The 17,909-nt window shown below is 48.2% G+C and overlaps 1 protein-coding gene across 3 annotated transcripts in view; it reads left to right on the top strand.

The window, feature by feature from the left end:
• LOC143823229 (vascular endothelial growth factor receptor kdr-like) overlaps window positions 1-17,909 on the top strand; it is a 157,571-nt gene that overhangs the window by 30,469 nt on the left and 109,193 nt on the right. For all 3 annotated transcript variants that reach the window (XM_077309336.1, XM_077309337.1, XM_077309338.1), the window contains exons 2-3: window positions 12,706-12,802; window positions 13,335-13,555. In XM_077309336.1, coding sequence (XP_077165451.1) covers window positions 12,706-12,802; window positions 13,335-13,555 — 318 coding nt within the window. The remainder of the gene's footprint in view (window positions 1-12,705; window positions 12,803-13,334; window positions 13,556-17,909) is intronic.

The raw sequence follows: 17,909 nt of genomic DNA on the forward strand, positions 1-17,909 counted from the left end.
TTTGAGGAGGGAGCTGCTGAGGAAAGCGACTGAAAACTATTTCAAATCTGGACCTCATTCTTGTTCTTTGGCTCTTGGGATTTAAATGATGCAGAATTTTGTTGTATTTATAGCCTTTCATGTCAGCTTTTCTTTCAGTTTGGTGACCCACCTGGAGGACCCACCAGTGTAGCCTCTCTCTGATGTGTTACCTGCAAGGAGTTATTATTGTTGTTCTCTTTTTTGAAATGGGTTCAAAAAGATCCCACAGACTGAAGATCTGGAACCACCTCAGTGTTCATAATGCACAGATGTGCTGCAAGGCCCCTTGGCCCCTGAGACGTTGTCCCTGCAGTGTCAGTCTGCATGAACTTTCGTGTGCATGCCAAACATATGCATGTCTGAGGAAGGGGGCATGCACACAGAAGCTCACGCCTTGAATAAATCTTTGTTGGTCTTAAATGTGCCGTCGGACTCAACTTTTGTTGTTCTAGACGGGCAGTAAATGGTTGGGGGGGGGGGGATGAAGAGGAGAAAAGGAAATGGTTGCTTGCTGCACAAAGTCTTTATAATATGTGGAGTGCTAATGGGAAGCAGATTCCGCACACCCCTGCCACAAGCAGAATTCTTCCAGTCATCAACAACATCCCGTCAGGGCTGGGGAGCAGCCAAGCAGAGGGGGAGACAGCGGGGTCGTGTCAGGGAAATGTTGCTGCGGAGACTACCAAGGGCTGGTTTGCAGGGGGCATTGGACACTGAACCCCCATTTTAACTTAGCGTTTCCACCCAGGGCTCCCCATTGGCAGTGTTATGGAACTACCCAAGAGGAATTCAGAGAAAAAGCAACTCGCAGCTTGGGGGGATTTTGTTTTCTTTGGTGTAGTGGTTAAGAGTGGAGTCTCCTAATCTGGTGAGCCGGGTTTGATTCCCCACTCCTCCACACGCAGCCAGCTGGGTGACCTTGGACAAGTCACGGTCCTGATAGAGCAGTGAGCTCACAAGGTATCCGTTGTAGGGAGAGGAAGGGAAGGCAACTGTAAGCCGATTTAAGACTTGGTTAGGTAGAGAAAAGTGGGGTATAAAAGCCAACTCTTCCTCCTCCTCTTAATCTTTCTTTTTTCTTTTCGTAAAAAAAAGTCTTGTATATAATCGTCGGGAGAGGGTTGACAGGCGAACAAAAATTCCTAGCCAAACTACAACTCCCAGGGCCATTCCGCACCGGGATCCATGTAGCAAATTGTTTGCTGAACGAAAAATCTCCATTTTAAATAGTGGAATTCGTTGTTATGCACACCTGCCTTTGTAGTGGAATCCAGTTGCGTTTCTATCGTTTCCCACAGGCTTCCGGTCTCGGCAAAAATCGCTAGAAAGGAAGCGCTATTGCTGAGCTCGTCCCGCCCCTGGCCGTCAAGCAGCCAATGGCTGGCCGTTAGCATGCTCCCAAACAGCCCCTTTCCCTTTAAGGAAGGTTTTTAAAACACACACACACACACACACACACACACGTTGCAACGAATATGCGTTGATTCGTTGCAACGGAGAGACCCATCCAGCTAGCAGGTGTTGTTTGAGCTGCCGTTTCATTGTTGCCACGCTCCCGCCGAGTGAAAACACCCCCCCCCCCTCACAGGCACGATTTTCGGCCGAAAACAGTGTGAAAATAAAGTGAAAATAAAGTGAAAATAAACCAGCAAACGGGCCTCTGTGTTGCTTGTGCTTGGTGACTTTAAACAGAGGGGCTGCAGCCGGGAAACTGGGTAAATGAAGGCTTGCCGGTGCGTTGATCTCCGCTCACTCAGAGAAAAAAAATGGCGAAAAATGAAGATCAGAGGAGAGAGCCAGGGGGAGGGACTTTGCAGAAACCGCAACAATGGTAACGCACAGAACTTTCCCGCTAGGGTTGCAGATTGTTTGCAGGAGTGTAGCGCTTTCTGGAGGGTGAGTCCACTTTTTGGGATTTCCCTGAAAGCGCTACAACGAAGCGTTTTTTGCGGATCGGTTTCAGGAGTGTTGCAGATTGTCAACGACGTTGTGCATAACGGCAAAACTGTAGTGATTTCAATTAGTAACCATTGTGCTATTTTGGACGAATGCGGAAAGCCCCTCACTATTCTTTGTGATCAGTTTAATTAGTCTTAAAACCAGTAGTCTTGCTTAGGAAGGCTGTTTCTGGTGGCCCTTGAGCTTCCCCCAGCCCAAGAATTCCTTGGGTCATCTTCAGCGCGGAACCTTTTGCTACTTCCAAAGTTTGCTACAAGAAAGTGCCACAATATAGGGAATCCAAGCCCGATCAGAGTTACAGCTGACTTCCAAGAACTAGGGTTTCCAGATCAGAGTTAGTGAGTTCCCAACCTCCAGGTGGAACCCGGGAGCTCCTAGAATGACAACGGATCATGAGACAACAAAGAATAGTTCACCTGGAGAAAATGGCTGGACCCCCCCCCCTCCGCAATTTAGAATTGGCAGTCCTTTTTGGGCCTTTCATGCTTTCATCTTGCACTATTCCATGACGCCACACGGCATTGTGGGAGACATACAGGTAGGGTTGCCAAACGCCAGGTAGAAGATTTATTTTATACCAAAAGACCAATCAAAATGGTTAGAAACTATGCAGGACACTCCCAACCCTCTTGGTCATCCACTGTCACCTGCCAGCCCCTTGAGACTTCACAGAATCAGCCTCTCTGTCAGATGGCTCCCAGCCTCTGCTTAAAAACCTCCAAAGATGGAGAACCCACCACCTCTCAGGAAGTGCAGCTGAGGATGTTCAAGAAGGAGGGTCATGCCTGTGCCATATTCCTCTAGCCTCCCTTTAGGCCAGTGAAAATGCTTGTCTAAACCAGGGGTAGTTAAACTGCGGCCCTCCAGATGTCCATGGACTACAATTCCTAGGAGCCCCCTGCCAGCATTTGCTGGCAGGGGGCTCCTGGGAATTGTAGTCCATGGACATCTGGAGGGCCGCAGTTTGACTACCCGTGGTCTAAACTGACCCTACAATGCATCCTTTTAAAATAAGGGGCACCCACTGCAGAACCTCTGAGAAAGACTCTCCCATCACATCCAGGTTTTGCCAGCGAGCATTTCCTCCATTCAGACAAATGTAATCCGTGCAGTTCAAAGCGTGTCTCTCGGTTAGGAGGAGGGGGTCAATTCCTCTGCCGCTCATAGTGAGGTTTGGCTCGTTCCCATCTGTTTTCTCATAGCTTGCAGCAGAACCATAACAACTGTCCTTCCAAAGCTAATTGTGGGCATATCTGGGCCACGAAGAAGTTCAAGAATGTAATTTGCCTTCCAGATTTTCTTGGGTCTCCACTGCTAGTGGCAAGGAGCTCCTCCAAGCCAAATAACGAGAACGTCGTCTCATGGAGAAGATCTTTCCTGTAGCCAGGCTGTGGGATCAAAGACCGGCAGCCAAATTTGTGGGCTGACTGCCTCTAAATACCGTTTTAAACAATTCACTGAACCACACAGAAAACCATTTTCACGATGTCAATCCTGGTCCAGAAGAGAATTTAAATAAGACACAAATGATGTCTGTGTCTATTGATTTTCAAAGTATTTATTTGCTCATTGCGTTTATATCTTGCCTTCCTTCTCAATGGAGACCCAAAGCAGTTTACATCATTCTTTTCTCCTCTGTTTTAGTCTGACAACAACCATGTGGGGCAGGTGTGGGTGAGAGGGCGTGACTGGCCCAAGGACACCCTGCAAACATCAGGATTTGAACCTGGGCCTGCAGATTCTAGGCTGACATGCTTAAACACTACCAGCTTATGCCACATGGTAAATCAGGAATGGTCACCTGCAGATTTTGTATCTGTACAAGTGTCAGACATTATGCTCTTAGTTGCTTTTCCGCATGGGTCCCCTACATTTCCCTTTCCTTCCCTGTATCCCAGTCATCCTCCAAGGAACATCTATGGTCTCCCTATTTCATCCTCACAACAACCCTGCGGTTAAGGTTCAGTGGAGACAAACTAACTCTCCAAGGGTTGCGTCATACCAATGCCCTCCCCAGTCCCCTTCCTTCTGGGGTGCTGATCTCAGCCAATTTTATCTTCAGGGAGGCCCAGGATAAATTCAATGGGCTGTTTCTTTTCCCCCCAGACAGGTTTGTTTAGAGTTGCTCTCAACCAGTCAACGCTCTTCTGTGGGTGCTGTGCTGAGCAAGGCAGTGCAGTGGAAGCCCCTCACTGGTGCACAGAGGGGAGTGAGGATGAGAGACAGGGGGGCCAAGTCCCTGGAGATTTGCAAGGTGGCATTTTGGGAGGGGAAATTCAGCAGGGATGGGATGCGTAGAATCCACTCAGCAAAGCAGTGGTTTCCTCCAAGGGAAGAGATCTCTGTAATCTGGAGACGAGTTGTGATTCCAGAAGAACTCCAGGCTCCACCTGGAGGATGGCAACCCCAGAAAGAGAGTCCATGGATTTCCTCAGCCCATTGGCTTAACAACAAACAGGGTTTGCCCTTCCCTTCAATAATAATGCAAGATATTGCCTGGGTTCTCTGTTGCTGTTCAGTGTGACATAGAGTTGCTTCAGTGTGATGTACAGTTGCCAGCTCTGGGTTGGGGAATTCCTGGAGATTTGAGGGTATAATGGGAAGAGCAGGGTTTAGAGAGGTCCCTAGAATTCCCTCCCATCCACTCTCCAAAGGAGTGGATTTCCTCCGGGGGGGGCTGATCTCTGGAGATCGGTTGTCATTCCGGAGATCTCCAAGCCCGACCTTGAGTTTGGCAACCCTCGCATGAGGCCCTCAGGACTCAGACCCAGCAGCAACCTCTAAGAGTGAGTTGAGCATCTGCGACAAAAGGGAAGCTAGGGGGGAAAGGGCGGTTTTCTGCAATCCATTCCACAAGATGCATTCATTTCAGGAAGCTCCAGGGGTGAGATGCTTCTCCCTTTCCTTGGTTGTGTTGAAATGGTTGTTCATTTTGCTAAATGAGGCTTGTCTCGGTTTAAGGTTAATAGTCCAGTAGAAATGGGTTTAAGAAAAAACACCCAACCAGAATCTCCTGGCAGATCCTGATATGCAGCCGCTCTGGTTACATAGGAGGCCCTGCCGTGTGTCAGGATCCAGTCTCGTGATGAACTCTCTTTCTGTGATGTGCTAAGAGGCCGGAGGGGGCTCCCAGGGCCAGCACCAAGCCGCGAGGACCTTCATTTGTCTGCAGCTGCACCAGGCCGCTCTAAGAGAACTGGAGGAGGGGGTGCCAAAGGGCAGGCGAGCCGAGCGGGATGTTTGAGCAGACGTAGTGTCAAGGGCCACAGGGACAACGCACAGCAAGATCTCCGCCTGCCTGGGTGGCTTCTTGGTCGGCTTCACGGGTCATCTTTTGGGGAACGAGCGAGAGCCTTGTAATCATGTTGTGGTTTAGTCCAAGTGTGTGTGTGTGAGTGTGTGTGTGTTTTAACACAGGCTCTCTTTCAGGTTCCAGAGCTGTCCAAAGTCACTATGCATGAAATAAAAAATGATCTATTTCAAAGTGGTTGATTAAATTAACATGGATGGACAAAGAAAAAAAAGGGAGGGGAAGAGAGAGGCGTTTGGCAAATGAAAAACTTCCACATACGGTTTGCATTTGCCTGTTGTCTGCAGCCATGCAGGAGTGTCAAGCGGATGTACGGGAGAAAGGATCTCTTCATTAAGGGATAAAAGAAGCATTCTTGTTTTTTCCACTGTTCATCCCAAGGAGCTCAGAACTGGTCATGCAGGGTTGCTATTTCTGGGTTGGGAAATTCCTTGGGTGGGGGAGCAGCCTGAAGAGGGTGGGGTTGGGGGAGGGGAGGGGAGGGGCTTCAGTGGGGCAGAGTGTTGTGGAGTCTACCTTCCGAGTCAGCCATTTTCTCAGGTAATCTGATCTTTTTCCCTGGAGTTCATTTGCAATGCGTGGAGGTCTTCAGACACCACCTGGAGGTCCCCTGAAAATATCAGACTACCAAGAAGTGAGCAATGCCTCACGAAACTAACAGGTTTTGTTAGTCTTCAAGGTGCTCCTGGATTCTTTCACTTTTCTACTGGGGCAGCATAGATAATTCTCCCCTCCTCCATTTTATCCCCAGGAAACCTTTTGGATAGGTATGGTTGGCTGGTCTAAGGATATCCAGAGAGCTTCATGGCAGAATGGGGACGCGGACCCAGGCTGCCCCTTTCCTCCTTCTAACCACTCCTCCAAACTGACTCTTGGGACACAATTTAGCTATTGGGATTTGTCTGAAACTTTTGGCTGCTGAGTTCCAGATTCCCCTGGCCTCCTTTGCAAGAAAGATGACACCGCCAGACAGAGTTCAGGTGGCGCCAAATACGAGAGAGCTTCTTGTGGGCTCCCAGATTCTGTTCTTAGACCGCATCAGCCAGGTCCCCCGTCCCCCCCCCCACACCACCCGAAACTGCACTCTCTGTTCCGCTGGGACAAACAGCAGCAACTCCAGGCGGAACAAGCAATCCCTTGTTTTTAATCAAGACCCTTGTCATCAGCCTGATGGATTTGTGGTCATGTCAGCAGGACTTGCCAACTTTTCATCCAAACAAATAAAATCATGCAAGCGTGTAGCTGGAGAAGGAGGACTTTTCCCTTCTCCCAAAGCGGTAGGGAGATCAGATCCCCTCTCAGTTGTCTCCTCTCCAGGCTAAACAGACCAAGCTCCCCCAGCCTTTCTTCATACGTCTTGGTCTCCAAACCCCTCACCATCTTTGTTGCCCTCCTCTGGACACGTTCCAGTTTGTCTACATCGCTCTTCAACTGGGGTGCCCAAAACTGAACACAGGACTCCAAGTGAGGCCGAACCAGAGCAGAGTAGTAAGAGGGCACCATTTTGCAAAAAAGTAGTAAGCAGGCACCATTTTGCAAAAAAAGCACATTTTGGGGAAAGGAAGAGGGAGCAGAGCATGATGGGAGGCTGCCTCCGTTGGACTCCATGTGGAATTTGGCGAATTTCAGCCTGGGAAATGAGGGGAGGAAAGTCCGAAGGCAGAAGTGTTAGAGTCAACTCGCAGCATCCAAAGGAAATCCAAAGCGAGGTTCCAACAAGGGATGTCTCCTAATGTGGAAATGGTGCGAGAGACAATGGAGGCTTTGGAAGGTGACCTCTCTGACATTATCCCCCACTGAAATCCTTCCCCTCCCCAAACCCTCCCCTCCTCCTCCCCAGAAATCTCCAGGTATTTCCCAAACTGGAGCTGGCAACCCTAGATGCAGAGGGCTAGATTGATGTAGCCCCATCCCAGGCTGCTTTCTGGGAAAGGCACTGATCTCAGATGATGCGCTCCCTGGCTGAAGCCCGTCCCTCTGACAGCCTCCTTCACTTCTGAACGTCTTCCTTTGTGGTTTTTCCACAGTGTACATTTATCAACCGTTTTCCTTACAAGTCTTCTTGCTGGAGCCAGGCCATTTTTTTCAAAGTCCTGCCTGCGCTGTCCTTGGCACAAGGTTGCTCCTTACACCTGTGGTTGAATCAAGTGGCTAAGGATTAAATGTGCAGAAAATATCTCCCCTTCGGCCTGATGGCTTGGCTGGGTAGGTTGTGTGTGTGTGTTTGTGCCCAGAAGAGGTGTCTGGAGACCTATTCTGTTACGTCAATGTCTTTTTCCAGCATTGTGCTTGGATGACACATGGGTCGATGTACAGACTAGTTTGCAAGGGGGAATTGTTTGGGCAGAGTGCAAGGCCCGTGTAATTGTTCAAGCTGAGGAAAATCGTAGTGGGGGTTGTTTTTTGGTTGCACAAAATCTGTCCTAGAGTGGTACCTGCTGGCGTGCACCACAAGATTTGCAAGCAAGGCCGGGCCTTTTACAAAGACTCCTCGCTGTTGGTTAGCAGATTGCTTTCAGTAATTGACCAGAAAGGATTATTTTATGCCAGGAATCGAATTGTTTGGACTTCTGACTGACAGCCGGAAGGAGTCTTCAAGGAGCCCTGACATTTGGAGAATCTATTATTAAGGCTTAACGCTGAGGCTCAGAGAGGAATGATATCTGTAGCCAAGCCTTCAATGGCAGAAATGCTCATTAGCATTACAGATTCCTCACTTCTGCTCTCTTTTCTATATTCAACAAGAAGCAGGCATTCGCATACATAAGCAGGAGACGGGCGGGACTGTCATTTAAAGGCATTTTTGCAACTGGTGTTCAAATTGCTCTCCATAAATATGATTGCCACTACTACAGAATAGGAAGTCCCCATACACGTTGGAGGAGGGGGGGAAAGAGGCACAAAAAATCTATGCAGGTAGTCTAATTCATCATAATCTGGTGTAAATGGATTAATCTCCTAGAAAGCTACAAAATTAATTCAGGTTCTGTGTTGATTGTAGTCCATGGACATCCGAAGAGCCACAGTTTGGTCACTCTTCCCATAATCTGCACACAGCAGCATTGCCAACTAAGAAAACTGTGGTTGTTCCTTCCCTTCTGGAATCTAATCTGATTTGCAAAAATCCAGAGATGAAATCTGGGGGAGGAGGGGGGTAATAATGCCCTTACAAATGGCGATCTACTAGGCTCCTTCCCTGGCAATTTGGAATCTGCTCAGTTTCTAGATTCCTAGGATCATGGATGTTGTCGATGCAGTACAGTAGAGATTGGGAGTTTGGATCCTAGGGCTAGTTTTGGAAATGCCTCATTACCATTGGACAGCTCGCAGGATCCAGCCTGCTATTGGTTGTTGTAATTGCCCAATCAGGGGGCTCCGCTTTGGGCCAATCAGCAGCTTTGGTGGAAACTTCTGAACTGTATATAAGTTTGGGTGGGGAGCTGGGTTTTCTAGTTCCGTTGTGTGCAATCAATATAGAGCTGCTGTTTTGGCATACGAGTGACTCCACGCCTTATTGAAATGACTGCTAGAACAACCTGGTGAAGGAGTTTCCTCCAGCATATTAAATGTCAAGTGCTGGTAGCCCCAGTTTAACTCCCTGTTTCTCCCCCCCCCCCCCATCCCAGTCTCCACCTGAAGAATCGTTTTTAAAGATGTTTGCAAAATGAATGGAGGATGTAGGGAGTAGGCCCGCTTTCCTCTTTGCCAGCAGAATTATGGGACTGCTAAGACTTTAGTATTAACAATACTGTTTTTGATATCTATGATTTGCTAGGCAGTCCTTTCTTCTTGCTTTGTGTCCCCTTTATTTTTCTAGCTTGCTTTCTAATTAAATGAGCTAACCTTACAGGGGTCAAGAATCCTTCCTCTGTCTACCTATTCTCTGCTACAAATACAACCCCCCCCCCCAACACACACACATCCTTCCAGAAACAAGGAGGCCAGAAGACTCGGAAAGGGATGAGCAAAAACATAATTTCTTTGAGTACAAACTTAATTCCCTGCGATCCCAGCCCTCTTGTGCAGTTTCATGAGTCATCAAATAAATATTTCTGTTTCGTTTCTGAAATGCCAGACAGTATTGTGCAGTGGGTGGGGGGGGAGGATGGGGTCTGCAGCACAGCCCCCTTCCCAGATTGTTGAGGCTCTGGTTGGGTACCCTTCCCTGGCCCCTGTGTCCCTGGGGAAAGGTTAGACCGGGGTAGTCAAACTGTGGCCCTCCAGATGTCCATGTGAACGCTGGCAGGGGCTCATGGGAACTGTAGTCCATGGACTACAGTTTGACTACGCCTGGGTTAGACAATCTACACAGAATAGCGCCAGTGAAATTTCGGAGGAACGCACATTCCAGAAGCATCAGGCCTCCTTCCAAATCACCTTATGCTCTTTGTAGAGGAAAGAAAAATTGGCACCAATTTCTTGTCTGAATCAATCGAGAATATTTATTTTCCCCATTGTAGACTCAAGGCAGGGAGCTTTGACATCCAAACACCAACCAGACCCAAAACTGCTAAGCTCAGGATCTTGGACCCTCAAACCAAACCAGGGGTGCAAGCATTTGCCTGTCTGAATTCTCAGCTTCTGTTTTTGGGGTTTTTTTTAAATTCTTCTAGCCATCTCTGCTATGTAAGCTGCAAGGGGGCTGGAGCAGAGTTGGTGAACCTCTCCTTGCCCCAATTCATGTTCATCTGCTTTATGCCCTTCACCTTGTTTTCTGTTGTGTACTGCTTCTTGGATAGGCAGACCTGTTCAAACTCAGGGAAAAGCTTAAGGGAGGATTTGTTACATTAATTTCCTTCAGGTGAAATTTGTCAGCCTTGATTTTCTCAGGATAGGGCAGGATTGGAGGTGGAGAGGGGTATAATAGCACATTCAGAGTAACATAAAATCCTAGAGTTGGAAGGGACCTCCAGAGTCATCTAGTCCAACCTCCTGCACTATGCAGGAAATTTACAACTACCTGCCAATCTACAGTGACCCCTATTCCATGTCCAGATGATGCCCCCCCAACCCCCCCCCCCCAGGAATCCCTGGTCAGTCTGGCCTGGAGGAAATTAACCTGCTGATCCTGAAGTGGCGATGGGCATTTCCCTGGGCCTGCAAGAAAGGACCACAAGAGCCAAGCTCAGACAGAATCCCTTCTGCGCACCCACCCACCATCTGCCTAAATTCATAGAATTCCAAGATTTAATATTTGGGCACCCTTTGATAACTGATGTGTTGCGACATTTCGTGTGACAATATTTGTTAGTGGATATTACTGCCATTGACATATTGTGTTTGATCTTTGCCCAGACTGAAACAATCAGTGTAGCCAGTGATATCTAAGATCATAGATTTCAGACACTGAGATTAACATTTTTAACTCAAATGGTGCTGAAAATTTGAGAAGAATAACTGGAGACTCAAGCAAATGTTGAGTATTTGCAAATCATAGAATCATAGAATCATAGAGTTGGAAGGGGCCATACAGGCCATCTAGTCCAACCCCCTGCTCAACGCAGGATTAGCCCTAAGCATCCTAAAGCATCCAAGAATAGTGTGTATCCAACCTTTGCTTGAAGACTTCCAGTGAGGGGGCGCTCACCACCTCCTTAGGCAGCCTATTCCACTGCTGAACTACTCTGACTGTGAAAAACTTTTTCCTGATATCTAGCCTATATCGTTGTACTTGAAGTTTAAACCCATTACTGCGTGTCCTCTCCTCTGCAGCCAGCAGAAACAGCATCCTGCCCTCCTCCAAGTGACAACCTTTCAAATACTTAAAGAGGGCTATCATGTCCCCTCTCAACCTCCTTTTCTCCAGGCTGAACATTCCCAAGTCCCTCAACCTATCTTCATAGGGCTTGGTCCCTTGGTCCCAGATCATCTTCGTCACTCTCCTCTGTACCCTTTCAATTTTATCGATGTCCTTCTTGAAGTGAGGCCTCCAGAACTGCACACAGTACTCCAGGTGTGGTCTGACCAGCGCCGTATACAACGGGACTATGACATCTTGTGATTTTGATGTGATGCCTCTGTTGATACAGCCCAAAATGGCATTTGCCTTTTTTACCGCTGCATCACACTGCCTGCTCATGTTTAGTTTACAATCCATAAGTACCCCAAGGTCTCGTTCACACACAGTGCTACCTAGAAGCGTATCCCCCATCCAGTAGGCATGCTTTTCATTTTTCTGACCCAGATGCAGAACTTTACACTTATCTTTATTAAATTGCATCTTGTTCTCATTTGCCCATTTTTCCATTGTGTTCAGATCTCGTTGAACTCTGTCTCTATCTTCCGGAGTATTTGCCAGTCCTCCCAATTTGGTGTCATCTGCAAACTTGATGAGTAGTCCCTCCACCCCCTCATCTAGATCATTAATAAATATGTTAAAAAGTACCGGGCCGAGCACTGAACCCTGAGGTACCCCGCTACTCACCTCTCTCCAGTCTGATGAAACACCATTGACAACAACTCTTTGAGTGCGGTTCTCTAACCAATTCCCTATCCACCTAACGATCTGAAAATCCAGATTGCAGTCCTTCAACTTATCCATCAGAACATCATGGGGAACCTTGTCAAAAGCTTTACTAAAATCCAAGTAAATGACATCAACCAAATTTCCCCGATCCAGCAAACCTGTTACTTGGTCAAAAAAGGAAACTAGGTTGGTCTGGCAGGACCTGTTGGAGACAAATCCATGCTGACTTCCTTGGATCACCAAATTGTCCTCCAGATGTTTGCAGATCGCTCCCTTTAATATCTGCTCCATTATCTTCCCCACAACAGAGGTCAGACTCACTGGTCTGTAGTTTCCCGGGTCATCCTTCCTCCCTTTTTTGAAGATCGGAATAACGTTTGCTCTTTTCCAGTCCTCCGGGACATCTCCAGTCCTTAAAGAGGTTCCGAAGATGATGGACAAGGGCTGTGCAAGTTCTCTGGAAAGTTCTTTGAGTACTCTCGGGTGCATTTCATCTGGACCAGGGGATTTGAACTCATCCAGTGCAGCTAAATGCCTCTCGACAACCTCTCTATCCATGTTAACCTGCCAATTATGCATTTCATCTCTTCTACTGCGTTAAGCACTGTTTACATCGGCAAAGTGCACTGAAAACCACCGGAATGACAAAGATATGGTTTAATTGTCCTCCATAGTGTGTGAAGGAAAGACTGAGGCATTTTAGTCATTAGACAAAGGGACTAAGCAGCCAGCGAGGCAACAGTCCTGCTGATTCTGTTCTTGTGATCTGATTTCTGATTGCTTTACACTCCCCCACCTCACCCAGAATCACTTCATCTCCTTAAGCAGGGGAAATAGAAGTAGTTCAAAAATAATCCCGCCAGTTGCCGTTTTTTGAAGGGAAAACCTTTGCACTGAAGAATTCACACCTAATAGATCTCATTGCTTTTGTGTGCTTGTTTTGGCTCAGGGCTTGCCAAGGAAGAGAGGCGGATGAAACCAGAGCTGAGCTTTGCCAGAGATCACATTATCGTCCACGCAGGAGAACCCTTCACCATAACCTGCAGGTAACTGATAACGTGGGAATTGGACAGGGCTCATGGAGATTTATGCTTGTTAAGTGCCAGGGTTCTGTCGCGGAACATTGGGAGAGAATTAAATATCTTCAGCTGGAAGCCAAAGGGAAAGGAAGACTTTCCCCACTCTACATAGACAGACAATGCTGCATAAGTTTATTTGGGGGGTGGCACGTTTATTTGGGGGCACCTACTGCACAAACTAATCTGTTTTGATATTCAGACATCCAATACGTATACAAGCTAAGCATTTTCAGAAGGGCAAAACATGATAAATGCAATCCCTTCTCAGTCTCTAAAATTCAAATTCAGAAGGAAATAAATGGAAAATTTCCCCCAAAAATTGGTCCTGCAGCCATCTAAGGTCTGCCTGACCATTTTCAAATGCAGAGGAATAATTCTACTGCCTACTTTGGGCTCGAAGGTCACTTCGGCCGCTGACGCACACAGCTCTCTCCCAGAGAGATCCCTCCTCCCTCTCTCCTTGAATACTAAACCTGTTCCCCATTTGCTCTGTTAATAGGGGCTTGCCCGGTTTGATGTGGCTCTGGGGAAATGACCCCTCCGACGATGATGGGAGGTGGCGTGTTTATGAGCAGAAGTGTTCAGACCGGCCCTGGCTGACCTGTAGCACGCTCACGACAGACCACGCTTTCACCGAGGACACCGGCTACGTCACCTGTCTTTACAGCCACTTCCGTTCCAATGAAGAACTCAAGGCCAAGATATACCTGTTTGTCAAAGGTAAGTGCTTTGGTGCCCCCCATCCGCCTGAGTAATGCTGATGCGTGGCCAGGAGGCGTATGTACTGAAAATCAATTTGGCCAGATCACCTAAGGGTGGTTCTTCAGGTGTCCATGGACTACAATTACCAGTAGACCCTGCCAACAGGGAATTGTAGTCCATGGACATCTGGAGAGCCACCATATGGCCCCTCCTGAGCTATAGTGTAGTTGTGATTTGGCCTAATCGACCTGTTAAACCCAACAGCGCCATTCAAGTCTATGGGGATTTCCGCCTTTCAGTCTTTTCCAGGGTCTGGGTTGGGAGGGGTTTGAGGTTGAGGCACCAAACTTGCCATTTGGCTACAGGATCCTCTCCTCAAAAGATTCACCACATTGCAAAAAGATTGGATTGGAGGGTCCAGTTCTAGGGGCACCCAAAGAGGTTGCCCAATGTGACCTCCATTGTTTCCTTTGGTGAGAACAGACGACGGAATCTGGGTTTTGTCATCATAGGAAATAATGGAGATTGGAATGGATGGATAGGAGAGAGGAAGTCTAGGCAGAGCACAAGCCCAGCTGGGAATGGGGACTAGGCACGCATCGTAGGAGCTTGCCCTGTCATCACAAGGAATCCAGACAAATGATTTCCTGTCCTCCCTTCTCTCCCCCACCTCCCCAACAGCTTCTCCGGCATTAAAGTGTTCTGTCCTCCCTTCGGAGTCTCAGGAGACAACTAGAGATGTGTGTGGTGCCTTTAAGGCATGCACAGACTCTCGGTCTGACTACAACCGCGTCCCATAATTTAACAGTCAGATATGGTCAAATTACTTGCCTCTTATTTGACCGCACTAAACTGGTCAAAAGCCAAGGGAAGGAGTGCTTTTATTATTATAAAACACTATGCTCTTGGCACTACAAAAGAAGGCCCAAGTTTAATGCTTAGGCGAGTTTTTTTTTTAAGCCTTTGCTGTGAAACAAGAAAATCAACTTAAAAAAAACTGTAATGTATCTGCACTAGAAGAAATGCTCTTTGTCAGTAGCTGCCATAACAGCCCAACAATCTCCTCACCATGTGCTTGAAGATAAGTTGTGGGCGCCATTTTGTGACTGGCTCTGCCTCCTGCAGTCACCATTTTGTGGTTGCAGCCCCCAGACTGTGTCAGAATTCCAAAGGTTCAAAGAGCTTGGGGACCTTTTTGATAAACAAATCTTGTAAAAAATAGTCCTGCCTGCAACTTTTCTTAAGGAATTTGGAGGTCAGTCCTAGGTAGAGTTATCTCCATCCACTGAAGTCAGCGCTCTTAGAAGGGTGCAATTCTTTTTAGGATTACGTTGCTCAGCTCTTTGTGTGGCTTTTGGTCAGTTTAATTCTCCTCCGGAGTGAAGCCATTGGCTTACCCATTGTGTTGGAGTTCTTGTTTTCTGAAGGCGTAGGTGCACAGCTGGTGTGGTGGCAGGTGGGGTGTGAGAATCTGTGAGTCAACCACTCCTCCTCTGAGAGCACAAGGCCATTGTAACAGGAGATGAAGAAGAATAGTATCGTCCCCCCCTATTCCAGGCTAATGCTGAAATCACTGAGCCCAACTGGGGTGGAAGTCTTGCTGCTCCACCTCTGTTTCCTGACCTTGCCGTTGTTTTGTCGGCCTTCTTTGTGGAATTCCGTCAGACTGTGCCAATCTGTGCCACCAGCATCGTATCATTGAATGTGGGCCTCCGTGTCATTCTGTTTGCCCAGGCTAATGAACAATCCCCAGTGTCTCTCTGAGGAACCACATGCTGTCTATTTTCGGGTAGACTTCACATCAGCTGCCATTGTTTTGGTGACCTTAAGGCTGTAGTTGTGGTGGGAAGCCATAGGGTTACGGAAAGAATAGATCCTTTGGCCTGTGCAGTGGTTTTCACTCAACCAGGAAATTACTTAAGTGGCATTTTTAAAATTAAGCAGTAAGTGCTACAGAATTTCCAAAGCATAATAGCAGAGAGTTCACTCACAGAACCTGCTGAATACATAAATTAATGTACTTAATTAGTGATGCACATAATGTTGATACATATTTGGAAAGGTTTGTTTGTTTGTTTGTTCGTTCATTTATATTTAGATTTACATACCGCTGTTCCCGGGTGGGCTCACGGCAGTTTACAGACAATAAAGGAATAAAAAACACAATAAAATCCCATAATTTCCCTTAAAAATGCTACTACAAGTACTAAGGTGGCAGCCAAAAAGAACCACTAACTTCCTCGTCCCTTCGTCCAGCCAAAGGCCTATCTTCCTGTTGTTCTACTGGTGTTCTACTGGTGGGGGTGAGGTTTCCAATCACACCGATGGACAATAGACATGGGGGGTCCTAGATCGAATATCGGGACCCTGCCCTGGCCTCAACCATACGCCCGGCGGAAGAGCTCCGTCTTGCAGGCTCTGCGGAAGGTTGACCACTCCGGCAGGGCCCTTAGCTCTTCCGGTTGCTCATTCCCCCACGTTGGGGCCAGGACCGAAAAGGCCCTGGCCCGGGTCGAGGCCAGGTGAGCGTCCCTGATGCACCTGGATGCGTTTCCAAAGCAACCTTGCTGAAAGTGCCTGTCGTTTCATTGCTATCTGGTGCCCTTGCTTCACCGTGGCCCTCACTATCCTCACCCTCACTGCGTCCTCGCTGCTTTGAAATAGGATTGCTGTGGTGGCCTAGGTGAACCAGTTTATGAGTAGTTTCGATGGCCTCATGTTGGACCTATTGTTGCGATGCCAGCAGCAAAATAACATGAGTTACCACTGGCCAACAAAGCGGGGGCAAGTGAAAACGGGGCTCAGGTGAACAGTGTAGAAACAGGGTCCCCAAAGACTGGATTCCTGGCCCTCTTCAGAATGAAGGAAGCAGCTCTGACTCCACTACTTCCGTGCTTCAGGACAAGTGCCCCCTTGCTTTCTTTAAACGAGGGAGTTGGAGTCGGCAGCCACTGAGTGAGCCGCTCTGTTTGTTTTGCTTTTGCTCCTGGGACTTGGAAACTTAATGTTCAAACAGTTTCCATGAGCTGAGTTTTAAGTGGGTTTCTTTTGCTCCCCCAGCCATGCACTAAAAAACCCACATGTGACCACAAGCCTCCCAGCCGCCCAGCCCACAACTTCTCCAGTTCTTTGGATGCTTTGGCAGCACACTGCCTTTGCAATGAGGATGGAGAGCAGATCCTCCATGGACGGACTCAAGTTCCCCGGCTCTTTTCCTTCTCCTGGATCCTGCAGGACCCTGAAGGCAAACTCCGGGGGCCTCTAGCCTTCCTCAGGCCTCACCCCTCAAGCTGTGGCTGTCACAGCTGCTTAGGAATTCAAACAAGCAATAAATGCCCCCCCCCCCCAGCATGGTGAACGGTGAAAGACCAGGAGTAGCATCAGCAGTGACCCTGGGCCCTAGACTCCCCAGATCCCTCGTGCTTCCAAAAGGAATTCCTCCCATCCCGTCACTGCTGGGCCAACGTTGACCGGGGGTGTCAGCAATTGGCACGGCATTGCCGGGTTCAAAACGAAGCACGGTGCAACTTCATTTTGGCTTCCCCATAACATTCCCCTGTATGGTGGGGAAAGGAGGGGTCTTTTCCCCCTCTGCCTCCGTGAAGTGACAGCTTTTGTTCCTCTGCTCCTGAGAATGCGCACCCAGGCTGAAGTGGGTAGATTTCCCCACAGTGAGCATGGAAACAATGGCTGGGGATAGAGCTGGCCCTCGGAGCTGCGTTGACTGTGAGGAGATCCTGAAAGCAGCCTTCGTGGTGAAGCCAGGGGAAATATAAAGGGTGCAAAGTGGGCAAGACATGTGTAGGTTTCTGCCTGTGCAAGCCATTTCCTTCTCGTGCTTTTAAATAGTGTGCCAGCCTCCAGCTGGAACCTGGAGCTCTCTTGAAATCACAATAGGCCTCCAGTCGACCGTCCCATGGATGAAATGGCTGTTCTGGAGGGTGGGATTTAGGGCAGGGGTAGTCAACCTGCATTTGCTGGCAGGTGCTCATGGGAATGGTAGTCCATGAACCTCTGGAGGACCACAGGTTGACTACCCCTGATTTAGGGCATTAGATGCTACTGAGGCTCCTCCCCTCTCCAAATCTTACCCTCCTCAGCCCCCCCTTCCCAGTCTCCAGGTATTTCCCTGCCTAAAGTTGGCAACTTTAAACCATTTGGGGCATTTTGTTTTTTAACATGCAAGAGCTTTAAGAGCTCCAGCACAGTGATAAAGAATCCTGAGGACTTGCTGGGGTTTGCTTCCCCTCTCAAAACTCCCAGGATCCTTTAGCTGACTGTTGTTCCTCTACCAGAGAGACTGACGATGCTTGTCATGCAGGCCTCTTCCTCACCCCCCTGCCCATCAGGGACTTCTCCAGGCCTCCTCGGT

Source organism: Paroedura picta, chromosome 13, assembly GCF_049243985.1.
Source record: "Paroedura picta isolate Pp20150507F chromosome 13, Ppicta_v3.0, whole genome shotgun sequence".
In the NCBI taxonomy this organism is placed as follows: Eukaryota; Metazoa; Chordata; class Lepidosauria; order Squamata; family Gekkonidae; genus Paroedura; species Paroedura picta.